The 26614-nt window shown below is 45.7% G+C and overlaps 1 protein-coding gene across 3 annotated transcripts in view; it reads left to right on the forward strand.

The window, feature by feature from the left end:
- Nucleotides 1-214: 214 nt before the first annotated feature.
- The window catches only part of SYNDIG1 (synapse differentiation inducing 1), a 62119-nt gene continuing 35719 nt past the window's right edge, over nt 215-26614 (forward strand). The window contains exons 1-3 of one of the 3 annotated variants that reach the window (XM_090134891.1): nt 215-432; nt 13797-14357; nt 22450-22587. In XM_090134891.1, coding sequence (XP_089991017.1) covers nt 13884-14357; nt 22450-22587 — 612 coding nt within the window. In that variant the 5' untranslated portion in view covers nt 215-432; nt 13797-13883. Of the gene's footprint in view, nt 433-9058; nt 9138-12028; nt 12085-13796; nt 14358-22449; nt 22588-26614 lie in introns of those variants that run through there. The other 2 variants (XM_090134892.1, XM_090134893.1) reach the window with 2 other exon arrangements.

Raw genomic sequence — 26614 nt, forward strand, 5'->3', positions numbered from 1 at the left:
GAAGAGGGAGAAGAAAGGTGGAGGGTGGGGAGCAGCAGCGAGGAAGGCCACGGAGGAGGAGGAAGAGGGACAGATAGGGAAGGGTTCCGTCTTTTCCCCCGGGGCTGTGAGGCTGCTCGTGCTGCAGGAGGAAAGTTGGCCCCGCTGCCACGCAGGGCTGCTTCTCCAGTCTCCCTCCGCCTGCCTCCCTCCTCCCTCCCTCTCTCCCTCCTCCCTCTCCTCCTCCTCCATCACCTCCCCGCGAGTTACGCGCACAGTGCAGCCCGGCGGTGCTGGCGGCTCAGCCCTGACCGGCCCCGCTCTCCGCTGTCCCCCGTCGCCGGGATGCTGCCGAGCACCGCGACCGGGCGCTGAGCCCGGGCAGCCCCGCCGCCCCTCCCGCAGCCCCGGACGGGCGGATCGCGCTGCGGGTCACCTTGCAGGGAGGAGGAGGTGAGTGACCCCCCCCCCCCCCCTACTCCCCAGTCACCGCATCTCCTCCGGGGAGCGATGCGCCGCATCTCCCATCGCCAACACTCGGAGCGCGGCACGGAGCTGGGGCCGGGGGAAGGGCGGGGGGAGGAACGACGGCTGCCGCTGCGGAGAGGGGTCCCCGGGGGAGCGCAGGGACGCGGGGCCGCCCTCGGGCCGGGATCCTGCCTAAAGGCAGCGCGGGGCGCATCGCGGCGGTACTTCCCCGTGCCGAGATCGCGGGCTCGGAGAGGGATCGGGTTTTTCCCAGGGCCGGGGAGCACCTGGCGAGTTTTCTGGAAGGGAAACTGTGCGTGGGGTCCCCCCTTTTTCCCTTTCCCGGCTGAAATCCTCTCCGGTTCTCTCTGAAATCCTCTCCGGGTGGCGGAGCATCCCTCGCTCCCTGCCCTGTACCCCGCCGAGGAGGGAAAGGTACCGTGCCGTGCCGAGGCATGCCGAGCCGGGGGGGGGGGCACGGCCCCGGGGCACAGCCTGAGCCGGGCACTGCGGGAAGCCCGGCTGCCCACAGCCGCAGCTGCCCTCTGCCCTCAGAGCTCCGCTCAAGAGACACTGGGTTGGATTTCTTTCCCTTTCCAGCCTCTAGTCTGTGGGCAGTGAGAGCCAAGTTGGAGAGAGGAGTGGGTACAGGCAAGGAGGCAGGAGTCGTCCCCACTATTTAGAGGGGTGACCTTGGGGAAGCCCACTCCTTCCTTCTGGGTACCACAAAAGCATCCCACAAGGGAAGGACCCCCTCCAGGTTGGCAACTGCTTTGAGACCTTTCTGGAACTAGCAGTGCAGAAGTGTAAACCCTCCTGGAGCAGAGCTGGTAGGGTATCAGCCCCAAGAGCTGTGATCCAGGAGAGGTGCAAAGCTCTGTCCAGGACTGGCTTTGTCTCCCCTAAAATCACGGAGCTACCCTTTGGCAGGAGTTGCTCCAGAGAGCAATCTGTTGAACAACCTCTTCAGAACAACTGGAGGGGAGGCTGCAGCCTCAGCGTGTAATGAGAGAGATGCAAAAATAAAAAAAAAAGAAAAAAGAAACCAACCCCAAAACCAACCAACAAGATATGAACTTCCCAAGAGATTAAATATTCAAATCACAAATAATTAGACATTAATCCATTGTAAACAGGGCATTACCAACAATTAAAAGATGCTTTGATATTCTTAAAGCCGAGAAGATGACTTAGCTGGTACTTTCCAGAGGATTACTGTGTATTACAGAATGCAGCCAGAGCAGAGAATGCGCTTTTCTACGTTCATGTATTTAAATGACTTGTTCTTAATTAGAGTTAATGAGCTATCAGCTTCAAAGTAGCTGCGTTTAGATGCTCTCTATATTAGTTCCAAATGACTTTGCTCCAAAGAATAAGCCACGTCTCATTTTGCTGGCAAAGGTGACGTTTTTTTGGCAGTTTGGTAACAACAGGTCATGTCAGGGTGTGTGGCACACGAAGGCATCTGAAGGAATGAAGTTTTCCCTTAGGAAGCAGGCAAGCAGACGTCTCGCACTGCCAGTACCATAAGCTCTGGGACCAATCTGAGCGAGGCTCTTCGCTATACAAATGCAGATGTAATGCAGTAGTGGTGTACACGGGCACCACCACGACATGTTTCACATGGTGAATGCTGCGTGAGGATTTAAAACGCTTAGCTTTCTAAGGACAGTGTTAGAGAAAAGGCACCGGCATCACTGGGCAGAGGTTTTTGTCTTTGCACTGTGAATTCGTGTCTGTAGACGTTTACAAGTCAGCCATAAATTCCTCTGTTCTGGAGGATTTGTATGAGTAGTTGTCTGATTACGAAGATTGCAGATCACATACTGGGACTTCCCTGTTTTGTTTTCTTTGCTTTGGAGGCTCAACTTCATACAGGTCAACATATAGTGCTATTGGGGGCATAAAAAAAAAGGAAAAGAGCTGCAGAGATTTAAAAACAGGAGGACAACCCGCTGCATGTTCAATGACTTTGTTTTGACAGAACAGAATGAATCCTGTGTGTGTGTAAGCGTGTCAGGGCTGAGCCCACACCGCCTGGCCATCAAATCAAATACCTCTCAATACTCTTTCTCTGTTAGAAGCTGGAAACCACTGCAGTGAGATCACAGCAAAATTCTGCCCAGCTGATGTGAATGTCAGCGACCCCAAGGATGCAGGTGAACTGACTGCTACCACCACTGGATCTGGCACAAAAGGTTTAATGCTGAGAGTTTTGTGTCACAGCACTGGAAGAACGAGGAACTCTGGTTCTTCTCATTGCACCACTAAGGCTGCATTTTAAAATAGTGCTGCAGTACATGAGAGGTATGACTCCATGCACGCCTTTAGCACTCCCAATTTTAAACACGGCATCACTGTAAATGTGTATCTGCGTACACGTCTCTATATAAAACCGGGATGTGTAAAATTCCCTCATTAACCATCCATCCAAATCTATGCTGTAAATTATTTCTGTCCCTAAGCTCCGAGGCTTCAGGTTGCTGTGGCATGAGAATGAGCTGACCGCTCACATGAGGGCACTGGACTATGAGCAGAGTTCAGTGGGGTTAGGTGGGTTAATGTGCTGTGATTGAGTAGAGTTCAGACCCCTCGAAATCACAGAGTCAATCACAGGATGACAGAATTGCAAGGGTTGGAAGGAACCTCGGGAGATCATCGAGTCCAACCTCCTGCTACAGGAGGTAACCTACAGTAGGTCACACAGGTAAGCGTTCTGAGAGTTCTTGAATATCTCCATAGAAAAAAACTTCAACAGCCTCTCTGGGCAAATCCCCAGGGATAGTGGAGATCTCTGCAAATTACATTTGCAACTGGATAATTTTCTTGGAAGATAATCATGGGATGATCAAAGAGTGGAGCTCCTGAGTGGTCTCCTGCTCGTCCCATGAGATACTCTGCCTGGCAGCAGGTCCTGCAGCACAGCTGTGCTCAGCATCTCCTGCTGTGTGCAGCAGATGATGCAGTTCTTGCTCAGTGCATGGGGTACCTACCCCACCCACCCACCTTTCTTCTCCTATTCCTGCATGCTCAACAAAAAAACAACCTGCCTTCTCCCCCAGTGCATGTGGCTTGAGGACGATGGAGGTGATGTGGGGCAGAACTGCTGCCTCCCATGTGGAAATCTATTTCTCTGTGGGAAAGGCGAAGAGGGAGAACGATGCAGGGCTTTTCTTCAAGCTCTGAATGTAAGTGAATGTAATGCCTCAAATGTAAGTGGCTGCTTAATCTAATCATCCTCGCCCTGATGAACTGGCACTAGCAATTCCATAGCATCACAGGAGCATTACTATAAGTGACTTACAGCCCTGGAGTGCTTCGCTTGGGGCAGGAGAAACAAGTACCTTCGTTTTGCACAAAGGCAGCACCACCATGCTGCTTCCTTGCTCTGTCCTCTCCATGTTTCTTATCCCTGCTTCAGGAAGACCTTAAATCCCAGCCTAGATCATAGTGATGGTGTGTCACATCCAGAATGAGCACAAGATAGCTGCCTTGTCCTGTGCCTTGCTTCCTGAACACAGTGTGGCAAGGGGAACAGTTCTGCAGAATGGGGTGTACAGAGGACCCATCAGGAATGACACCTGAATGAGTCACTGGGGTCAATGCTGGAGCAACACTTTGATGCTGACTTCTGTGGCCAGCATGGTTATGGGGCTTTGAGGTCACACAGCCAACGGGCAGACAGAGGGCCAGGCAATGTCATGAGGTTGATATTTGCCTGTACACACATTCCCTGCATACACTTAGAAGCTTCATTGTGTCCTGCAGGGGTTTTGCCTCACTGAAGGCTTCCGCAGGACACAGCATCAGGTTTACTCTAAGCTGGAGAATTTTAATTCTGTTGCAACACCAGGCATTGATGAAATTAGGCAGAGGGGATCTGTGGTAACTCAGTCCTCTCCTGACCTCTAATTCTAGATTGACCCTCAGAAATGATCAAAGCTCCACAGTGTAGGAACCAAGAGGATGGAGGCATTACAACTTCTCACCTGAAGACACAGCTTATCTGACAAGTGAAAAATTACATGCAGTGAAACAAGTACTTCAGCTATGTGTGAACTTTTATTCTGCAAAACAAGGACTGTGGTTAAGGCCATGAGATTAATTGCTCTGGCACCAAGCTTGGCATGATCAGTGTGGGTCTTAGGTGAAGAGTTCCCTCTGAGCTGGAGTAGCTCTTGGGCACAGTACTACAGCTGGGGAGAAATAACCTCCTGTACAGGGTAGGGGCTGGTCTGCCAGAAAGGAGCTCTGCAGAAAAGGACCATATGGGTTGGCTGTGAACCAGCAGTGTGCCCTGGTGACCAAGAAGGCCAATGGTATCCTGGAGTGCATTACAAAGAGTGTGGCCAGCAGGTTGAGGGAGGTGATCCTCCCCCTCTGCTCTGCCGTGGTGAGGCCACATCTGGAGTGCTGAGTCCAGTTCTGGGCTCCTCAGATCAAGACAGGGATCTCCTGGAGAGAATCCAGTAGAGACCACAGAGATGATGAAGGGCCTGGAGCATCTCCCATATAGGGAAAGGCTGAGATAGAGAGAGCAGGAGCTGTTCAGTCTAGGGAAAACAGAAGCCTGAGAGAGGATATTATGAATGCTTATAGTTATCTAAAAGTGGGGAATCAAAAAGATGGGGCCAGGCTCTTTTCAATGGCACCCAGTAACAGGACAAGGGGCAGTGGGCACATATTGAAACATGTATGGAACTTCCATATAAACATGAGGAATTCCTTACTGTGAGGGTTACAGAGGACTGGAACAGGCTGCCCAGGGAGGTGGTGGAGTCTCTTTTTCTGGAGATACTTAAAATCTACCCGGACACTTTTCTGTGCAACCTCCTGTAGGGAACCTGCTGCAGCAAGGGGTTGGACTCGATGATTTCCTCCAACCACTACTATACTGTGACTCCGACTCACAGTAGATGAAATTTCTGTCAGTGAAGGCACTCTAAACAATGAAGAATGCAATTACACAGCCCAGAGCACAGCTGTATTCACTTGCTTTGAAAACAAAGGACAGCACTACCTTCTGCACTTGCGTATGGGTCTTTCAGCCTGACTGCTCTGCTCGAGGTACTGACTGGAGATGTTTCATTGTATGTGCCTCTACGTATTGTTTTGTGAAGGTTTGTTTTAGTGGGCTGGATGTAATTAGAGAGTTTTGCAGGACAACTTTTTGGGATGGCTGGAGGGAGAGGAAATGTTAGTTTGGCCATCTGTTGAGATGCCTTTTATAGTAAGAATCACTTCTCATGCCTCTGTCTTTTCAGTATGGGATGGGGTGTGGGGGTGTTAGAGGGCTGCTGTAAGCTTGGATACACTTGGAGTTGTGTTTGGGGTTGTCAGATGGTCCCATGCCTGGTTGAAACAGGCTCGCCCTGGACTTGCCAACCATTTGGTCAAGGCTGATTCGCAGCATTCACGTGTCCAGGCGCAGTTAGGGAGCTGATAATAACTTTCTGACACTGAGCATTCCCCGATTACTTTGGTGAAATGAATTTCTTGCTTATAAAGGCCCAGAGCCTGATTTTTTGACTGCTTTCACTTTGAAAGTAATTGCTGTAAGTTGTGCAGATGGCAAGGTATTTTTATACTGGCGCCTTCCACAAGAGAGAGGGTTATTTACATTACAGCCAGGTGCCGTTATTCAGGTCAGTTATTTATTAGCTGGAAAGTGCAGCTCTATCGTCACATGAAAGAAGTTGTGAGTTTGGACTGAACTCAATAAATAGTTGAGGCTGTCAAAACCAGTTGGGAAGGAGGATGGCTGGAAAAGCCTGGATGTGTCATCTTTTATTGGAGGCAACTCGAGGCAAATTGAACTAAAAGCCAGTTTGTTCAATTAAAAATAAATAAATGAAACATTATAATTCATCTTGGCTCGTGCGAGGTGCTTCCATCTGCTCAAAAGGAAATATTTTGTTGCAGGGGTAATGTTTTTTGTTTCAGGTCAATGTAAGGTAATTCCACCTTTCTCCCCCCATTCCTTGGTTCAGCACTGAATCAAGCAATCAATTATTCAGGCAGACCTAATATGCATATGGTAATTTTGTCCATATTTAAATATACCTCTGGACGGGCAATCAAGAGACCTGGATTTTATTTCCAGCTCTGCTCCTGTGTCTGATGTGACCTTGGGCATTTATTTGCACCCAAAGTCCTTCTTTTTTTTTAGGGCAAGAGGGTGGATTTGCTGCTTATTGGTGATACTAAAATAGCAGGGAGGTCTTTTTACTTCTATTGCTAGCAATTAAACATTTAGGTATCACTAATGCATGCTTTTGGAACTTTCCCAGTGTGAGTTAGCTGCACTGCTTAACAAAACTCCCTGTAGTTTACTTAATAGGTCAAAAGGAATTTCAGCTGCTGAAATAGCAGCGCTTCCTTAAAACAAAACCTATTATAATGAGCCCTACTGAATCAAAGAAGGAAAATACAAAGGGGAAAGATTTTCCCTTCCTTTCCTAAGTATTTCACTTTGTAATCAGCTCTCCAGATCCATACTGATTTCTCTCAAGCAAAAGGTCCTTATGTGTTGCTGTAGTTTTTAGATGTTAGAAACCCCTTAAAGCTTATTGCATTATGTGTTAAAAGACCCTGACACCTGACGAATTGCACCAGGAGAGCTGTGATCTCCAAATTCTAGATGTAGTTTTTTATTAGGCTGAAGCTCTTTAGGAAAGCTTTCTGCCCACTGCTTTGCATGCTGGCAGCTGGAACTAGCACAAAACTCCACAGAACTTGGTTGGCTTTGATAGTTGTGGGGCAGGTGAGGGGCAAGGAAGAAAGTGTGGGAGCAATGGATGTCTTGTTGGAAGCATGGGAGGCAGGTAGAAACCTGCTAGGAACAAGGAGGTTTCAATCATAGGGTAATTCAATTTGAAGGAACCTCAGGAAGCCTCCAGTCCTATCTCCTGCATCAAGCAGAGTCAGCTGAGGAGCTGTTCTTCATCCAGTTTGGTATTAAAAATCTCAAAAGATACACAGCCTCTATGGACAGCCTTTTCCAGCGCTTGACTGTCCCGTGCAGAAGAACACAAGCTTTCTGGGCCTGATTTGCTGACAGTGACAGGGGTAAGACTCGGGAGTTGGTGAGGACTCTGCTTTCCACCTCAGCATGGCTTACCTTCCTCTGCAAGCCTTCCTGTCAGTAAAGAAAGCGCTGGAGTTGATGAGGTCCCCCCTGGCCAGGCGAGACCTTGTAGCTGCTGTTCTGCATGGAAAAATGTCTTTCTGATCTCTTGTGGGGAAAGGGCTGAGGCTTTTTAGCTGTAGTCCAGTTCTCCAGAGGTAACCTGATGGTTGGACTAGATGATCGTAGGGGTCTTTTCCAACCTCAATTAATCAGTGATTCCAAGCAAGCTGCTTGCTCATGCTGACCTTTAAGTAGATGGCAGGGTGTTCCAGAAGGCTGAGAGAAGCTGAGGCTGCGTTAGAGCCATGTGAAGGAGAGACCCCCATGGCAGGGCAACAACATCCCACTGGGTCACAGATGGAAGGAATTTGGTGACAATGTACAGTAGCAGAGTTGGCTTGTGCTCATTGTCTGACAGAGCCTAGGGCACAGCATTTAGCTCTTCTCTCCTTGCCCTCTTTGCAGCTTGCATCTTTCTGTCTCGCACCCTTTGCTTAATTAGTTTGTCAGTCCCTGTCACCATAGCAGAGGAGTCTGCAGAGTGCCCAGCAGAGCACAGCCCTCACTGCAGCTACAGTAGTTGGGCTCTGCCGTCACACAAGTGATAGCTTAATAAACCACAGTGTTGCAGATGAGATATCTTGGCACTGGCTGCAGCTACTTATTAAAATAGGGACAGAGGGGAGGGAAAAAAAAAACACAACAAGAAATAGAGGATTAAAAAAAAAAAAAAAAGTTGAAATAATGAATAGCTTTGCTTCTAATGCTGGAGACCTGGGTGAAAATTTCTAATCCCCAAGGAAAAAAAAATAGATTGAAGTTTGACCTAGTATTTGTCATCATCTTGAACTTGGTTTTCTCTTCTGGTTCCAGCCTCAAGTCTGAAAGTGCAGAGTTATTTCTGGTTGGCCTGAGCACCAGTGAGTGATTTGTGGGGAGAAACTCAAACTGTGTGAAGACAAATGAAACCTGAACCAACCCAGTTAAATTAACTCTGCATCTTGGAGCAAATTGAACTTCTCTCTTATTTAAAGGGCTCTGATGAGTTTCATTTTCCTGTCAGCATTATTTTGAAGCCTTTCTGTGGTCCGAGGCAACGAGAGTGGTTCTTTTTGCTCTGAGTGTTGGCTCCCTGCAGAGAAGGCATCCTTTGATTGCCTTCAGATGCCTATTACAGATTGTCTGCTCAGTCATTCTGCCATCCAGAATCCTTCAGCCAGAGCTGGAAACTGGGACGGTCTTCAAGGAGGCTCCTACCTACACATCTGAGTCACAAAGACGAGTCTGGCCCAGGTTAGGAAAAGCCCTTAACAAAAGGATGGTGTGGTGCATGGGAATTGTTGAGTTATGGCCTGCACCACTGACTGATCACCTGGAGAAAGGACCAGTCAGCCCTGGGAGCACAGGTGAAGGCAATTCAGCTGTGTGACCGGCAAGGGTGGAGCCTGGCTGCACCTCTCTTAGATCCCATTTAAGGGCTGACTGCCACTGGGGAAGGTTCTCTTGCTGGAGATCCCTCCCTTGTGGAGTCTTTCCTGTGAGCCTAGATCTTCAGAGACAGGTGAGCATCTTTCCTTTTCTTTTGTAACACTGTTCCATTCATGCTAGTCCCTTAGCTGTTACATTTCTGTATCAACCTTCCACTGCATTAATCTGTCTGGTTGTAATGCATGGGTGTACTGTGTTGTCCTGTCCCATGCACCTTGCATAACTGCTATTACTTTTTCCTGCAGAACATCCTCAAGTGCCTGCACTAAATGAAATGAATTCCAGACTATGAGTCTAATTCTTCCACCAACACCAGGATAGCAGCAGGAAACAAAGGCCTTGGGAATGTGATTTTACTCTCTTCAGCCAGTGGCCAGGGAGTGAAAAACTCAGAGGAGGTTCACTTCTATCAGTGAGGATGTGAGATTTCATTTCTGGCTGACAGCACTCTTAATCCCACTTTTTTATTGATGAAGAATCTCTGGGTGCCACAACAGTTTCTCAGTTTCCCCAGACAGCAATTGACCTTGTCTCAGCTGTGCATCAAGATGCACTTGCAATCAAGGTGCTATTGATTTAAACCTAATGGCCAGCTGCTCAGGATTTTCACCTGGAAAAGAAAAATCAATACCACTTTATTATTATTATTAGCTCTGTATGTGGTATAATGGAAAGGTATAAGAGTCTCACCAGCTCCTTACCATTAAGCCCAACAGTTGCAGGGCTGAGAACGTTGGGTCAGGCTGTGGTAAAGTAGCCAACTAGCAAAATGACATGAGGGATAAACAATTTTCCTTGACTGAATGCTGCCATCCACATCTCTCTTTCCTGACCTTCCCCGAGGCATGCAGGCTGTGCTGCTATGTGGGACCCCAGAGAGAATGTCTTGAGTGATGCATTTGCTCCTCCATATTACTGGAGGAGCTATGTGTGGGAAGGATGTCTCTTGTTTTGTCCTTTCCTCATTTCAGATGCTTTCTTCCTCCCTCCCCCATCCCAGGGGGAAAGTGTCATTCAGAATCTGCAAAATTGGTTTACTAGACTGGTTTAAATGCACATCAGGTAGCACTGGACAGATAAATGTTTAGGTCCTTGGTAGGACTAAGCAAACACCACAGGCTCTCTCCTATCTATGAATGAGACAAATTAAGATCCATCCTGTTATTTGCAAGATAAATGGTCCAGCATTGACTGGTATGATGATAATGTCCTTAAGTTGCACCGGGGAGGTTCAGGTTGTATATTAGGAGAAGTTCCTTCTTAGAAAGGGTGGTGATGCACTGGCACAGGTTGCTCAGGGAGGTGGTGGAGTGGAGTTGCTGTCCCTGGAGGTGTCCAAGAACTGTGGAGATGTGGTATGGAGGGATGTGGTGGGGATGGGGTGATGGTCACAGTGATCTTACTAGTCTCTCCAACCTTAATGATTCTATGGCTGTGTTCCATATGGTGAAATTCTTACTTACCAAAGCAGGTGGTTTTGTCTTTTATGCCTCTGAGGAACATGCATGGCACTTATTTACTTCAGGGTAGATACTGCCTTGGAGAAGGCGTAGGCTCAAGCCAGGGTAGGCTGTTGGCCATGCTAATACTTTACTGGTGTTTACTTATTACTCCCTTTACTAGGGAGTCTGTACATAGCTGTCCTTAGGTCTTTGGAATAGTAGAGATATCAGTTGTAGAGTTCCAAAGGCATCATGAACAGTTCTTTCTCAGGACTTTATGGCATCCTATCTGTCAACACCCCAAAGGCTTTTAAGGCCAGATTAGATGGGGCCCTGGGCAGCCTGGTCTAGCATTAGGTGGGAAGGTTGGTGGCCCTGCATGTGGCAGGGGGGTTGGAGATTCATGATCCTTGAGGTCCCTTCCATCCCTGGCAATTCTGTGATTCTGTGACTTTGAAGTTAAGTTACCTTTTCAAATATCTTCCTTGTACTTAGTCATTTACAAAAGGGGCTTGACTCCTGTCTCACACAGGCCGGTGAACAATGGAAAGCAAGGAGTGGCTTGGGACAGTACTAAATCCTGACAAGACAATCCTATTGACTTCCTGAAGTGCTTCCATGTCTCATATCACTTGGACATGCTGAAGCATTTTTTCCTGTGTCTTCTCTTTATTTGTTTCCTCTTGCTCTTGAGGAGTGTGAGAAGAACTAAAGGATGGCTTTTGTTTCCAGTGACTTTGTAGTGTCCCATGCATCTTTAAAGAGATGACAGTGACCTTTCCTCAAAGTCCAACCCTCCCAAGATGGAGCAAGATTACTACTCAAAATTACATGAGGAAAATGCACCAGCTAGCTCTGGTGTTGTGATGTGTGCAGATCTTCATTTGCACCAATCCAGAGTGAGAATTTTCCCTGAAGATGGCATAGCTGTCAATGAAATGCCTGGGGTGAAACTTGCATTTCCAGAGTCAAGCATTATCTGGATGATATGTGAATGTAGAAAAAACATGAAGGGAATCTGACAGTGCAGCTCAAAGGCACTGTCAGATAAAGCTGCTTTAAAAGACATCTTCCCAAGTGCTACTCAAGTCAGGCATACACATTTGTTGGGATTATGTGAGCACATCAGAATTCAAGACCTAACCATGCTTTGCTTCAGCCATTGATGTAGTGACCAAATTATTGCTCTGTTTATTTGTTTTTGTTTTTTTTTCTGGGAGGGCGTCTGTTTGGGTTGTACATCTTCCCATTACTACATCTGTGGCAGTACCATAGCAAATTTTCTGCTGACCTCAGCTTGCTTGAACAAATGCTGGGGCTGAGATGCTTCTGAGAAGGTTGGCAGCACCAAGTGAAGTCTCTCTGACTTTAGCAGGGTTAACAGTTTGTGCCACATGTCAGGGAGCCTTTCACGCTTTCTGCACTGTCTCAAGGGGAATCCAGCAAAGACTTGAGAGAATTTACTTGCTGAGTTTTAATCAGCAATTTTTGGTTAAGTATTTTCTTTTTGTTTCTTTGATAGGGGAAGGAACAGAAATGACTGTGGGCAAACTGTTAGATGACAGATGGATCACCTAAGTAAGTGACCCCACCAAACCTGGATAAAGCAACAGCTATTGTCAACTTAGTTTGTGACTAGTCTCCACTCTGGAGACTCCTAAATGATGGAAACAGGAGTGCCCAGTAGCCTACATGAGACCGTGCACATTGGCACTGCTCTGTGGGGTCATTATGTTTGCAGAATGGAAGAATGGTATTTCTGCGAGCACCAGTCCTGAGCCAAATGTGTGGCACATTGATCTCTCCACTCACTCTTACCTGCCAAACTTTGCTTGCTTCTAAAGCAGCTACACCTTACCAGTATGTCTGTGCTGGCACAAGCTTAGTTATTTAGTGTAATCCCGCCATGAAGGGAAGGACAGTCCTCCATTTATTTAGCACAGACATAGCCACACAAGGAAAGGAGGCTTCTTTGGAAAGACAGGCTACTTGCTCCTAAGAGGGATTTAAGTCTTTAGGACTAAGCGTTTGGGGAAACAGTCTAAGTTTGCAGGCTAATTTGCACATTGGTATGATTTTGCCAACATTTGGGGCTGAGAGTAGTACAGTGGAAATTCCACAGGATCCCACTATAGTGTATCTTCGCTTGTGCAGTTTTCCTGTCAGTTCACCTAGAACAACTTCTAAACTATTTGCCGATACAATAAAATAGGTTTTCTACATGTTAAACCAAGTGCCATGAATGCAGGTGTTGCAACACACTTAGGTCAGCTTTTTTTGTACATTAAAAGAGTTTCTTGCTTCATTCCTGGTCTAAGAGCAGAAGAGCAGCTCTTAATGGTTTAGATGTCTCTTGCAAGCCAGAGGCTCGTTGTTGCTATGATGGATACATGTTTCAAAAAGCATTTTCTTTCAGTTGCACCTGACCGAAAACAGTAAGAAAGTATTTGGGCTGGGAAACAGTACTTTTAACCTCTTGAACTACCTTTGATCTTCATACATTAGTGCAGTCCACACAAAGTGAAGCCCGGTTGGTTCTGTGAAGAAAGACAACAGTCATTGTTCCTTTGTAAAATGCTGAAAAGTAAAAAGTCCTGAGGCTCAAGAAATTGTGCCTCTATTTCTGCTAGGTGAATCTGGGGCTGGGCCTGCTGACTGGTCTCATCACAGACCTTAATTCTGTCACCACAGGTCAGTCTCTGAGGCTGTGGAAGAAGTGGCTTTCTTTAAGTTAATTTAAAGAGAGCTGCCTCCTTGTTTTTCCTGCAATTGAGTTTTGAAGGGGCATCAAAGCACTTGACAAGGTTGGAGGTTGGCTGCAGAGAATGACAGCTGAACGCATCAGCTGCCCTGCCCTTCGTAATTGCAGCTTTTCCAGAACTGAAAATGCTTTCTTTGTCTTTTATCTTTGTATTTTGTTTTGTTTTTCCCCATCTCCCTTATCAGAGCATTCAAAGAAAGGGAACATTATCCTTAGAATGACTGTAGGGTATATGTGAAGATGGAGGGAGTTCGTAGCCCTCCTCTGACGTGGCCCTTCATTACCAAGACATCTTGAGAAGCCCTCTGTCACCACACGTTGCCACCTGCTCCTATTCACCTCATGGTATTTTATAAGTTGTTTGACTTTTCAAATGGGGATATATTTGGATAGTTAGGGCAAGGTGTGCACATGTATCGGGCTATATTTTCTCATGAGGTAGTACAAAAGACAAGCTGATTTGGGTGCTTTCATGTGTTATTCATTACCTACATCCTCACCTTGGTGTCCATTTTCTTTCTTTCTTCAGGAGAATGGAGGCCACTGCCCCAGTGTGACCTGTATCTACAGCACAACATAATACAGACCACCATCCTACACTCTGACACCTCCCAGTATGGATGGTTTGGTTGAGCAGAACAATGTGCTCATGCACAATAAGATTGCTGAGGCCGGGAAAAGGAATGGTTTAATTAATACAAGGAACTTAGTAGCAGAGAGCCGAGATGGTCTGGTGTCGGTGTACCCAACCCCACAGTATCAGAGCCACCGAGCAGGGAGTTCCCCGAGCTGCCTGGAGAATGGCAGGAATGACCCCGTGCAGCAGCTCCTGGATCCCAACATGCTGCAGCAGACCGTGGAGTCCCATTACCGTCCCAACATCATCCTCTACTCGGAGAATGTGCTGCGCTCGTGGGGTGAGAGCATCAATTCAGAGTGCTGCGAAACCACGTTCATCGAGGACCGCTCCCCTACCAAGGACAGCCTGGAGTATCCAGACAGCAAATTCATCGATCTCTCAGCAGATGACATCAAGATTCACACCCTGTCCTATGATGTGGAGGAGGAGGAGGATTTCCAGGAGCTAGAGGTCAGATGTCACATGGGATCTGTGGGGGAGGATGTATCTGGGCTGAAGTGTACAGCTTCTGGGTGCTGGTTTTCATGGGATCAGATGTATTGCTCTCTCCTCCAGCCAGGACAGGGAGAATTGTTCAACTTTAGTTGCAGGGTAGAGTCCTGGCTCCACAGAGGCTATGCATCTGAGTAGGCTGGTCACAAACTAAAGATGACCCATACACTTAAACACTGGGAAAGTTGAGGCCTGAAGCATCTGTCCCGTGCATGAAGTTGATTTTACTCAGCAGGCCAGCATCACTTGTTATTTTCTCTTGATTTGAGTTGGATATAAAACTGGTTGTTTTGCATACTGGCTCAAACATTAAACCTGTTCATCTGTGAACACAAAACTAGGAATCTTTGGGTTTCTAGCTACAACGAATCCTATGCGCCTGAATAAGATTTTTTCTGATGCAGTGAAACACTTCATTAGACTCCAAATGCAATGTTTTCTTTTAGGTTCCTGTGCTTTATTGATTGCTTGCACTAAAGTAATATAAATTTTGTTCTCCAAATGGGGTACACTGGAAATCAACTTCATTCTTTCTTAAATGGTGCATTTTCTACTTCAGAAAATCCTGGCTGCGCTAGCTGCCCAAAGACAACACATTTTATTTGCCAGTGGGAGTGGAGGGTGCCCATGCTGTTGTAGATCTCCAAACTTTCTCAGCATTAGTCACAGACTCCTAAGCTAGCAAAGCCCATTTGGCTGACTGGAGCAAAAACATTGCTTCTACCTGAATGTCCAAGAGGTGTTCAGGAAGATATTTTCCTGTGTTTCTCTCTCTTGGGGTTTTCTGCATTGAAAGCTAATAGGTCTATTTTCACCTCCTTTAATATCAGTGTCTCACCCTGTGCAGGGGCAGCTCAGCAAGAGGCTGGCTTCCCTTTGGTTCTCTTCTCTCTGTATTGCTCAGGTAAGCAGAGAGAGGTGCTTTTCACAGTGTGCGCTGGTAATGCGGTATTCAATACCTCCACGGGGAGACAGGAAGTTTCTCTTTGAGGCCTGTAGTGGTGTTAGCTCAAATCACGCCCTTCTATAGTATTTCAAAGCTGGCTGTGGGAAGCCTCATTTTTAAAATCAAAACCTGCCTTTTTTTTTTCCTAGCTTTCCTCACGCAGCGGTTGTGGTGCAAGTGACTGCAGCAGGCACGAAACTGCCTAATGATGTATTGTCACGTCTGGCCTAACTCTGAGGCAGAAAGAAAGAAAATACTTTGTTTTCTATAGGATGAGAGGTAATGGCCTTAGGTTGCACCAGGACAGGTTCAAATTTGAAATTAGGAAAAATTTCTTCTTCGGGTGTTGTGGTACTGGCACAGGCTGCCCAAGGAGGTGGTGGAGACCCTGGAGATGTTTGAGAGCTGTAGGTTGTTGCACTGAGGGATGTGATTAGTGAGCATGGTGGAGATGGGTTGGTGGTTAGAATAAATGATCTTAGTGATCTTTTCCAGCATTGATGACTTTATGATTATTGTCAACCCAAATCCAGCAAGAGCTTCTTGAGTCAATTGTCAGAGAATGGGCTAAAAATGACCAGGACAATATGCAGGACAATGAAGAAATATTTTGTACCAAAAATGTCTTCTCCTTTCCTGGTGGAATTTTTAAAGTGACTTTACAGTGTAGGGCCCTTAATATGTTGGAACCACAGAACTTGGATCAGCTTTCCACAGAAAAGATTTCCTAGTAAAACTCCTATGAAAGTGAAGGTCTGGGGAAAGGACATCACCCTTCCCCTCCCAGATTTCCACAGGGAAAGAAGAGAGTTCATCTCCCCATCTCTGCAAATGTTTTAACATGCTGTAACAGCGTGTGCATCATGTTCCCAGGGTCCTTCTTTTTGTTTTACGGTGAGAATAATACAGAGGATGCCCATCCTGACCTACCCATACAAGGTGCTCAGGGGAGGCAAGTGTGTACACAGTGTGCATCCACACAGCTCCCTCTGTTCTGAATTGGGATTTCTCCTCCACCAGGAGAATGAAGGAAGGAGAAGAAAATGAGGCAATGTCTGAGGAAGGACCTACTTGACTGGAAACACGTGCATTGTTAGAATTGCTAGAAGCCTCTCCTTCTAGCCCACTTTCAGTCTGTATTTTGGTGCTGCATAACCAGCCCAGTGCAGTGCTCTGGTTTTCACACCTCTGCAAAACCAGACCCACATTAGCAACCTACTGAGTAGCTGTGCTCAGCATGAGGGTTCTCAGCATGCGGAGTAAATGGTGGCAACCCAAGAAGGCCCAGATTCTGCAGTTGGTACTATGGGAAGATCAGGAGAGGAGGAGAGATGTGCTCAAGAGAACAAGACCAGCAGAAAGGGATAACTGTTGTGCTGTGGTCCTCTGGTCTCCACCTAGGCAGATGCTGTATCAACAGGGCCAGATGCACGAGGGACACCTGGGCTTGGATAGTACAGAGGTTTACCAGAGATGTAGCTGTACATCCTTTTCTTTTTTTCCAGGAATGGAAAAACATTGTTTGAGGACAGCAGTCACTGAGCGGGGGAATGAAGCATACTGGATCATTAACTACATAAAAAATTGCCTATCTGTTCAAATAAGAAATATAGCATCTGAATCACACAGCATGCATCTGGTCCAGCAGAATGCTTTTTTCCCCACCCGTTACTGACAAGAAGGAAATGCTTGTTTAAATTACTAATGCACTCAAAATGGAGTGAAAAGGTTCAGTACAGGGACTGGGAGCAGAATTTAGGAGAACAGCAAGAGAGGATAATACAGAAGAGGTGTAGGGTTTTGCTTCCACACCAAGACACTCAAAGGATTTGTTTCCCTCATCCAGGGTATACAGCATATTGCTGAGTACCTTGCCACGCTGACTGTCTTGCCACAGTTCATAGGAACTGCATAGCATAAGAGCAAATTGAAGCTCAGTTTTCATAAGGCTTCTTTGTCTTTGGTATTCCCTTCAGAGGGGGAAACAACAAAAAGATCACCCTTTTTCAAGACTTAGCAAAGAGGAAAGCTTCATGCAGAAAAGCTGTTGTGTTTTGGTCTCCTTGAAAGCTGGGGGCTACCACCTTGCCCTGCATACCCAGGCAAGGTGAGTGGATTCCCAAGTCGGGCATCTCTGTGAAAGTCTTTCAGGGGGACAGAACAAGCTTGGAGCTGAGTTGTTCCCTTTTTGGCACTGATTTGTTCATGCAAAGCACCTGCCTAGCGGGTGTTGCAGCTGGGTATTTAGTTGTTTGGAAATATGGAAAAATCCAACTCAGCCCTTTGTAATGAGCTCCACTGTGTAATACTTAATTGGAGTCCATGGACACATGCAAGGAGCAGCTTTTATGGACTCTGCAGCTCAATGTGTTTCTGCCAGTGTTTGCTTTTTGAAGAGCGTTAGGTTTCTGACAACCAGGAATATTGTTGTTTTTCTGCAAGAAACTTTGCCACAGACACATTCTCTGGAGAAAGCCAGCTGTTTTGACTGACAGCAGTGTGGCTCTGGTTTGAAGTGACATCCCAGCCAGGCTGCAGGGCTTGCTGCTTTGCTGCCTGCCATCCTCTTCAGAATAGGTTTGTTCAGATCATCAATGTTTTCAACAACCTGCCTGCAAGAAGGCATCTTATTCCTCTCCCCAAGTCTGGGGACTCTGAAAAATCCCAGGAGATGTGGCAGAGGAGCAGGATGCATGCAACAGAGTGATCCTGCCATTTGCTGGCTGCAGCACTGTGGGCACCTTAACTTTTGTGTTTCCTTACCATCAGTGTTCCTCAGGTCCTGGTGTAATGCTATTCAAACTGCATATGGAAATCATAATCTGCAAAGAAAACCATCTCTGAAACAGCTCTTATTAGCACGTATAGCCCCATTTTGCTCCAGCATTCACCAGGCATGAAAGCAGAATACTGTGCATTCTGTCAAAGATTTAAACTTCTTTCTCTGCCGATCCTTGAAATCAAACGATTCTGTACTTAAGTATCTCTGGAACTCTTATAAATATCTTATGAGTCCTTTACATCACAATTAATAGACAGACAACTTGTCAAATGTAGTGGCAGTGGAATATGTAATATGTAATAGTTCCTAGCTGAAATATCCTCCTGTTAGAGCTCATGTGCAAATACAGTGCTATCCAGAAACATCATTTGTCATATTAACGCACTGGCTACTCTTCCTCCTGGCCCCTGGATAAATGGCTTATTTAGAGAAAACCGAGCTATTGATGGCAGAAAATTGAATTATTCATATGTGTCACATAAAAGAATACACCTCAGCTCTCTCTTAAACCTCTTTTTCTCCAACAATGTCTGAAACAGTCTCTGGAAAGTGAAATAAATGGAAAGAAGAAAAGAAATGTTGGGCTTTCAAGCTAAGTATTCCTTTTTTTTTTTCCCCCTCTATGAATTTCTGGCTGCTTCTGTAAGAACTCATCCCTTTGACATGAGCATAAAAACACAGAGATGGAAAGTGGATCCTAAGACATGTCTTGTTCCATTTAACTGCTCCTCACATCATATCCAAGCACCTCCTGGCTGGATCTCTCTTGCGATACAAAGAGAAGACCACAAATAGGATTTATGTGAATTAAACCCCATGACATGCCTGTTTTCTCTTAACCCTGCTGGACTGCACAGGCAGGTTTAATGTTTGAGCCGGTATGCAGAACAACCAGTTTTATATCCAACTCAAATCAAGAGAAAGTAACGAGTGATGCTGGCCTCCTAAGTAAAACCAGCTCCATGTACGGGACAGGCAGCACTGGGATGAGACTCATACAATCAGTGGAAGCCATGTTTGGTTTGGGAGGGACCTTAAAGACCATGGGCAGGGCTGCTAACCATTAAATCAGGCACCAGACTGCCCAGCTTCTCTGAGCAGCAGTGTCAGTACCTCACTGCCCTCTGAGTGAAGAATTTCCCCCTGACATCTGTGGTGCCCTCAGCCTTCCCTGGGATCAGAAATCTAGAAAGTGTGTTTGAACAGCCCTGGGAGGTGTCTGCCCCCTGGAAAGAAGCTCTGTAAAGGCTACGAAAACTGAGTGGCAGATATGTTTCAATGTAAATAAATGAAAATAAATATGTTTATAGAAAAATAATGAAATTCATGTGGACTCAATGCTGAGCTTGTATCTATGAGCTGCAGCTCAGGGAAGAAACTGGTCTCAGAGCAGGGAGTGCAGAGGCCAAGCTGATAAGTCAGCAAAATATTGGATATGGTGAAGAAGAAGTTATCAGGGATGAGATAGGGTGCTGGCAGCATTTTGTTGATGTCCGAAAGCTCACTGTAACCCGCTTTCCGTGATACATGTATTTGTGGTCCCCGCTTCTGAAGGAGATAACGGAGATAGATAAGAGCAACAAAATCGTAGAATATCCTGAGTTGGAAGGCATCCATGAGGACTTCAACCCAATTCCCTGCTCCACATTGCACCACCCAAACCCGGTGTCTGAGAGTGATGTCCAGACGCTTCACGAACTCTGGCAAGTTCCCTGGGTAGATTGTTCCAGTGCCCAACCTTCCTTTCAACAAAGAACCTGTCCCTAACACAGATAACAGAGAATTTTTCTTCACATCTGAGGCAGCAATTAGACTGATTCATGGACAAAGAACCCATAGAGAGGTATTAAAAGAAATTGGTACAGCTTTTCTTGCTAATATCTTTCAAGCAACAGTTGTGGATGCTGGAAGAGCACAAGGGGTGGATGTGCAGTGTCCAGGTTTACACGAGCTCCCTGCAGAGTACGTCCTGCTGCTGCTGTCAGAGCAGGGCCCAGGGCTTGATGGACCATTGACCCAACTCCACAGGACACACTTTATGTCCCTTTGCCTTCATAGACAAATTATTAACAGGCTACAGGAGTGGGTCAGCTGTAAGACAAAAAGAGGGCATTGGTGGATGCTGACTCCCCTAGGTTGAGCTGTGTAATGTTACTCTTTCAGTTAATGCGCCTCAGGGAATAGAGGTATCTCCCTAATCTTGTTGTGCAGCTGGTCCACCTGCAGTCACAAGAGTGCTGTGATCCACGAGTACCTTCCAATGGATGCAGAGGGCTGTTGGATGGGAGCCCCTGTCACTCACGCTCAGATTAGGGATATTTACTTTATGGCTGTTATTACTGCTCCTCAGGATAAAGAGTGTGATTTAGGAGACTATGGCAGCTGGCCTGGTCTTGTATGGATTTGTTTATTGCTGTCAGTGGTAATCCCCTTCCAGAAGCAATGTGTTGAATGCATGCTGCTGATGAGCTGTAGATAGACTGGCTGTGGGTGTCTAGAGAGCATCATGAGCAGTTGATCAAAATCCAGGGGCACGGGAGAAAGAATGGATTTGGACATATTCATCAAGGACTTTTTTCTTCCTGAAACATTTTGGCTTTGTAAAGTTAAGCATGAAAAGATTTCCAATCAAGGAAAGAGACCTGTGAGCCCACTCTGGACAGCTGGCTGCTTGACTGACGCTGTATGTTAGTCTGGGAGCTGGGGAAGCAAGAGTTTGGACCAGGTCAGGACAATGGATTGTTTAAATACCTTTAAAAGTGAATGGGAGCAACTGCAAAATTCCAAATGGTAAAAATAAAATAAAATAAAAAAACAATAAACAGGCAAATAAATAAAGCATTGCCAGGCCAAAAGAATCCATGATGGCAACAGGTTTTAGATGCATAATAACCTGCTAAGGAAGCATCAGCCAGATGCTGCTCAGTGAGAAGTAAGTGTGCTGAGGCGAGCGGTAATAAACTACAACCACTGGTGGGAGAGCTGCCATCCAGCACACTGCCATCACCATCTGCTGCATTTAGGTGAACTCAGACTGCCTGCAGAAGAGCAAAAGGATGCAGAGTGCTGGTCAGAATAGGGCACCGTGTTCACCGCGTCACCAAAACAGGCATTGTGGGGAGGGAACTAGAGCACATATTGTCTTATAGTTACGTTGTGTTGGTCCTTGTCGAAAACTGACTCCTGAACCATCTGGATTTGAAGCAGATTTCAAAGGGCCATGCCAGAGATTAGTTCTGTATGCAGCGTGTGTGCGACTGAAATGATTGCTTTGAAGGGAAAAAAGGAGTGATACCAAAAGGGCTGTTTCCTGAAAATCCATCAAAGACTGCAGGCAGCCGTGGTTCACAGCAGAGCTCATTGTCTGACTTCTCTAGCGTGAGCTGCATTTTTCTGCTGGAAGGGACTGTGTGGCCACCAAGTCCAGCCTCCAGCATGCCACTGGCACCCAGGACAGGTTTTCTAGAGAGCCTTTGCTCACTCACAACTTCTTGATTCAGGTAAAGCACACAGCTTTTAGGGATAGCTAGCTTCAATTTTAAAAAGGGCTTGGTATAATAGAAAATCCATTACAGCTGCAGAAAAAAGCGTGCAGAAAACCATCCCTGTTAAAAATCTGCACCTTATGTCAGTTCTTCATCTGCTTTGCTTTCACTTACTAGGGTTTCTTGTGTTTTTTTCTGCTGAACACCAGAGCTGTCTGATCAGAAATTGCCTACTCACAGAGCCACTTAAAGAATGTGAGGAAATTGCATCTTAAATTTATCTCACAAGAGAAGTTGTTCTTTCTACCTTCTTCCCTTGTGAATGATTTTCTGTGGCATGACGCCTGGACCTGATTTTTTTATTCTGAATTTCTCTATCTCTGGGAAATAGACCCCTCCCTTCTCCCAGCAAAATTTATTTCTCCTCTTTATTCACTGTCACAATTACAGTTTTTGCAACAGTCCTCTTTCTGCCTTGTGAAGGCTGCGGAGAGCAGCTCATTTGGCACAGGGAATGATTATGGACCTCACTGAGATTATGTCTTTCATGTCGCAATCTTGCATGCTGCTGTTGCTTGACAGCCCATTATCTTCTAGTCCATTGATACTTACTTGTGTGGGTCCTGAATATCAGAGTACAAATGCTCCCAGAACTGACCACGTGCATGATTGAGATGGCACACCAGAAACTATCCCCCTTGAGTGCTAGAGGTCTATTTTGGAAACGTCCTGGGGCACTCGGTGGTATTACTATGAGTGGATGATCACAGCCTTGGTCCATGAAAGAGAAGTAATATCATTAATCAGCACTTCTACATTTCTCTCTTGCTTTTCCAGAGTGACTATTCAAGTGACACTGAAAGTGAAGACAATTTCCTAATGATGCCACCAAGAGATCATCTCGGCCTCACTGTGTTCTCCATGCTCTGCTGCTTCTGGCCATTGGGAATTGCTGCCTTTTACCTGTCTCATGAGGTAATGCTAAAACATATCCTGTTAATCTATGGTTTTGCATCCACAAAGTAGCCATCATCTCACACTAGCAAGGAAAGGTCACCAAGAACCACCTGTGGGCAGAACACTATTTCAGGATGCTGGGAGGTGGTTAAACAGAGTATTGTGTGTGGGACATTTCTCTGCCTTCGTAAATCTGTGTGATGGAGGTGGTTGTCTTGTGAGGCATTCTAGTGAGCAAGTAGTCTGTAACATATTTTTGGTTTAACTGACAATATTCAGATTCCACGTCTGATTATGCAACATCAACTTAGGGTATTCTCTAGGTCTGACTTGTGAGTGGAAAGCACCCTTGCTATATCAAACATTCAGATTTTCCGTTGCAAAAATTCATTTATTAGTTGCCAAACCGATCGTCTTGAAAAGAAAACTGACAGCAGAAAATTCATTTCTGTTCCACGGAAATGGATTTTCTTCCCAGGGAAATTTCCTTTTGCCATGAAAAATTGCTCAACCTGTACTTCTTGTCCAATTTTGACACAGAAGTACTTTTTTATTAATCAGAAAAGCAACGATGTTTCAGTTTATTTCCTCCATGAGACAGTCTTGTTTATTTCCAGCCTGTGCCTAACAACCACCTAATGCCCCATCATTTATTTCAACAAGTATGTCTTCAGTAATGCCTGCAGAGCAATTATTGAGTTTCCCAGCATGGCTGATAATGTAACATGACAGAAGAGTGACGCTAGAAGTCTGTTCTTTGACTACAAGGAAACATTCAGTTATATTTCTATCTGCTGATGGTAGAAGTGCCCACTGGAAACTCTACTCGGTACTCCATGGCACCAAAATTATTCATCTTCTTGCCTACCTTTCTAATCTGCCTCCTCTGAACACCTACCAGCACTTGCTGTTTGTCAAGCCAGAGCAGGCACTTCAGATCTGAAGAATCCTACTCTTTAATATCAAGTAAAGAGATACAGCACTACTCCTTTTTTAATTTAAATGAAGTGTCTGTCACTGAACTTTGAAGCCTCTGAGATGATTAAAATTTGTCCAGTGAAAATTAACAGGTTTCCTTGGCTGAGTGCTATTGATTTCTCAAGTTTGGGTCAAAAGATTTACCTGATGATGATGACGGCACACAGTAAAGCACTGGGAGAGAGCTCTGTATATACTTTGGTACTCTGCTATTTGGTCCTTCAGACAGAGCTATTTATCAGCAGTTTCAATGGCCACGACTCCTCATATAGATGGAGCAGGCAGGATTTTTCACTAAAGCTACAGCCAAAGAATGGTTCCAAATTGGAGATCATAGGCACAATATTTGCTCTATGTTGGGAAAAACAGTGCATTCAGTAATTATTTTTCCTTCAGGAGGCCTGGGGACTGCTAGCTAGTTTTACCCAAGCAATGAAAGCGGAGTGCAAAATAAACAACGTAATAAAGTACTAAAAAGCAGTATGGCTGAGAAGCATTCAAAATAGCTATGAGCAGATCCCAGGGGCCAACACGAACCTGCTGCCTCGATAGGAGCATACACAGTCGGAATAGGTTGCATGAAGACAGGGAATAAAATGCTCTTGGAAGAGGAGTGCTCACCTTTATGGTATGTGCTTCTTACCAGCATGGTGTCAAGACCAGTGGCTTGCTGATTGATCCCTGGGGTTTCTGATGTCAGTGACTATGGTATAGCAAAGTGTTCATGGATGTCTCTGAAACTGACGGGATTAATGATGGATTAGGACAGTCCTTTTCATTTAATTTCCTCCTTTAAAAAACAAGGCGAGGAATGAGGTAGTGTTCAGAATGATCTTTTATATGTGAGATAGTAAAATATTATGTCCTGTTAGCATCTGACTTCTATTTATAGAGATCTTTTAACTAAAAGTCCTGAATAATATTTGAGCTCCCTTGTTAATACAAAAGGGTACACTAACATTTCCCATCCTCTGTCAAAAGCCAGAACTGTAACTAATGATCAAAATTTGATGCTTGCATCCCAATCTTTTTTGAAGCTGCTTGAGCTCTTGACAATTTCAGATGTACAAAAGTCTCCTGGGTAGTTTTACAAAAAGACCCAGTCTGCAAGAAAAAGCTGCAACAGGTAGGAATGTCAGAGGTGATGGCTGGATTCTTTGTGCCAGGACTTAGCACCCGGGGCAAACTTTTTAATAAAACAGGGTTCCTTCAGCTGGGTAATGCATCTACAGATCTAGGTCTGATTTGCCGGAGATACATTTGTGCTGCAAATGAGTAGAGCATTGCCTGGTGATCTTCCTATCCCAAGCAAAGCTGAGAATCATTGCTTTACATCTTTTTTTGGTAAAAGAGAGAGCCCAAGTCATCGCTGCGCTATGTGCTTGCTCATTTATTTGCTTTTGTTTTGAGTGCTGCTTTCCTTCCCACAAGGGTTTACACCCACAGCTTGGGGCTGCCAAGCCCTGCTCTCACCTTCAGCTCCCAATCAATCACTGTCAGCACAACCCGTGTTCCATCACACTTGCTCCTTTGGTCCCAGCAATGCCTCAGAGCAGATATTTCTGCTGCGTGAGACCAGGACTGGGAGGAATGGTGATATCAGGATGAGTGTCCCATTGCTGCTCGGCACAAGGTGTCCTCTACAGGATCTTTTTGTTCAAATCCTCTTTTACTTCACGGGTTTATTTTCAGGAAAGAGGGCAACAGCTTGGCACGTGTCTTTTTCCCTTTCTAAGAATGAAGTACATGATCAGAGAGCTAAGCCTTTGTTGTTGTGAATGAGCTTTGCTTTTGTACCTGTTCTCCTGTGGGATGTAATGGGATGTGGTAAGACTTCCCCTTAGACCTGGGAAGTCTTTACCAAAGCATCCTGGAGGTGCCAACTGGGCCAGAGCAGCAACAGCAGTGGTACAACACCTCCTCTATGCAGCTTCCACATAACCTCCTTGGATTCATCTCTGTCTGACATGCAAGTTCTTCCTAACCTGTGGACTGCATAATATCTTTGTCAGCTCTAATCCTTCCCATTGAGCCTCCCGGTGTCTGCCAGCGCAAACCTTCACGGGTTGCTCATTCCCTGCTTCTGCTGCCAGAAGTAGGAACCAGGTATTTACTGGCCTTCTCAGACTGAGAAATGCCAAGACAGGTTTATAGGGATTTTCAGAAGACACAGAAACACATCTGAAAAATCCCACCAGACACTTTTCTGCATGCTTAGGTGCTTAAAGAGCCTCTAAATCCCATCCCTGCTCTTCTCCTTGGCAGCACGTGTAGTCTGCCAGGCAGCAGCCTGCGATCCAAGCACATGAGAGCAGTCACTTCCCGTCTGCTGTGGTTAACCTGTGTAGCAATTAATTCTCTCACACGGGGATTGAGGAATGCATGGCACTGTAATTATTCCACAACCTGTGGATTGCTTGAGCAAACAACCCCAAACATCATCACTTGGGATACATTCAAAGAAAAGTAATGTAAACTGGGTGTGTTTGAATGTGCACTGGGTAAAAGGATTTTCTCTTGTATTCGTGTGGACATAAGGCAAATGGGATAAGGCAAAAGAGCAGCTTATCTCTCTTCAAGATAAATTCTGAAGCTTTTGGTTACTTTCTGTCCAATTTTCAGAGACAGTGGCTTTGAAAAAAATGTATTTTACAATACAGTGGTCACCAGTTAGAAAAGAGCAATAATGCCCATGTCCCCAGAGGGAGGAAGAGGACAATATGAACTTAAACTTTATCAGAGACCGGAGATCAGTTGTTCAACATGAACGAATGTATTTCACTTTGCTTCTCTGCATCAATTATTAATATCTAGCCACTACTAGAAGGACAGGGAAATAACACCCAGATACTATATTGATTATTCATTAGAAATCCTGCTTATAGACTCCATCTCATCTTGAAAAAACGTAAGATAACTCAACAGTACAACTGATCACACCGCCAAACATGCCGATGGTGCTGGTGAGACCTGTGTGTACTTTTTTCCCTTCTCCACATTTCTCTATTCAGAAAACAGAATATGCTTACATGTCTTTAGTTCCAGGTGTCTACATCTCTCATATCCT

The sequence above is a fragment of the Phasianus colchicus genome, chromosome 2 (assembly GCF_987193195.1).
Source record: "Phasianus colchicus chromosome 2, bPhaCol1.hap1.1, whole genome shotgun sequence".
In the NCBI taxonomy this organism is placed as follows: Eukaryota; Metazoa; Chordata; class Aves; order Galliformes; family Phasianidae; genus Phasianus; species Phasianus colchicus.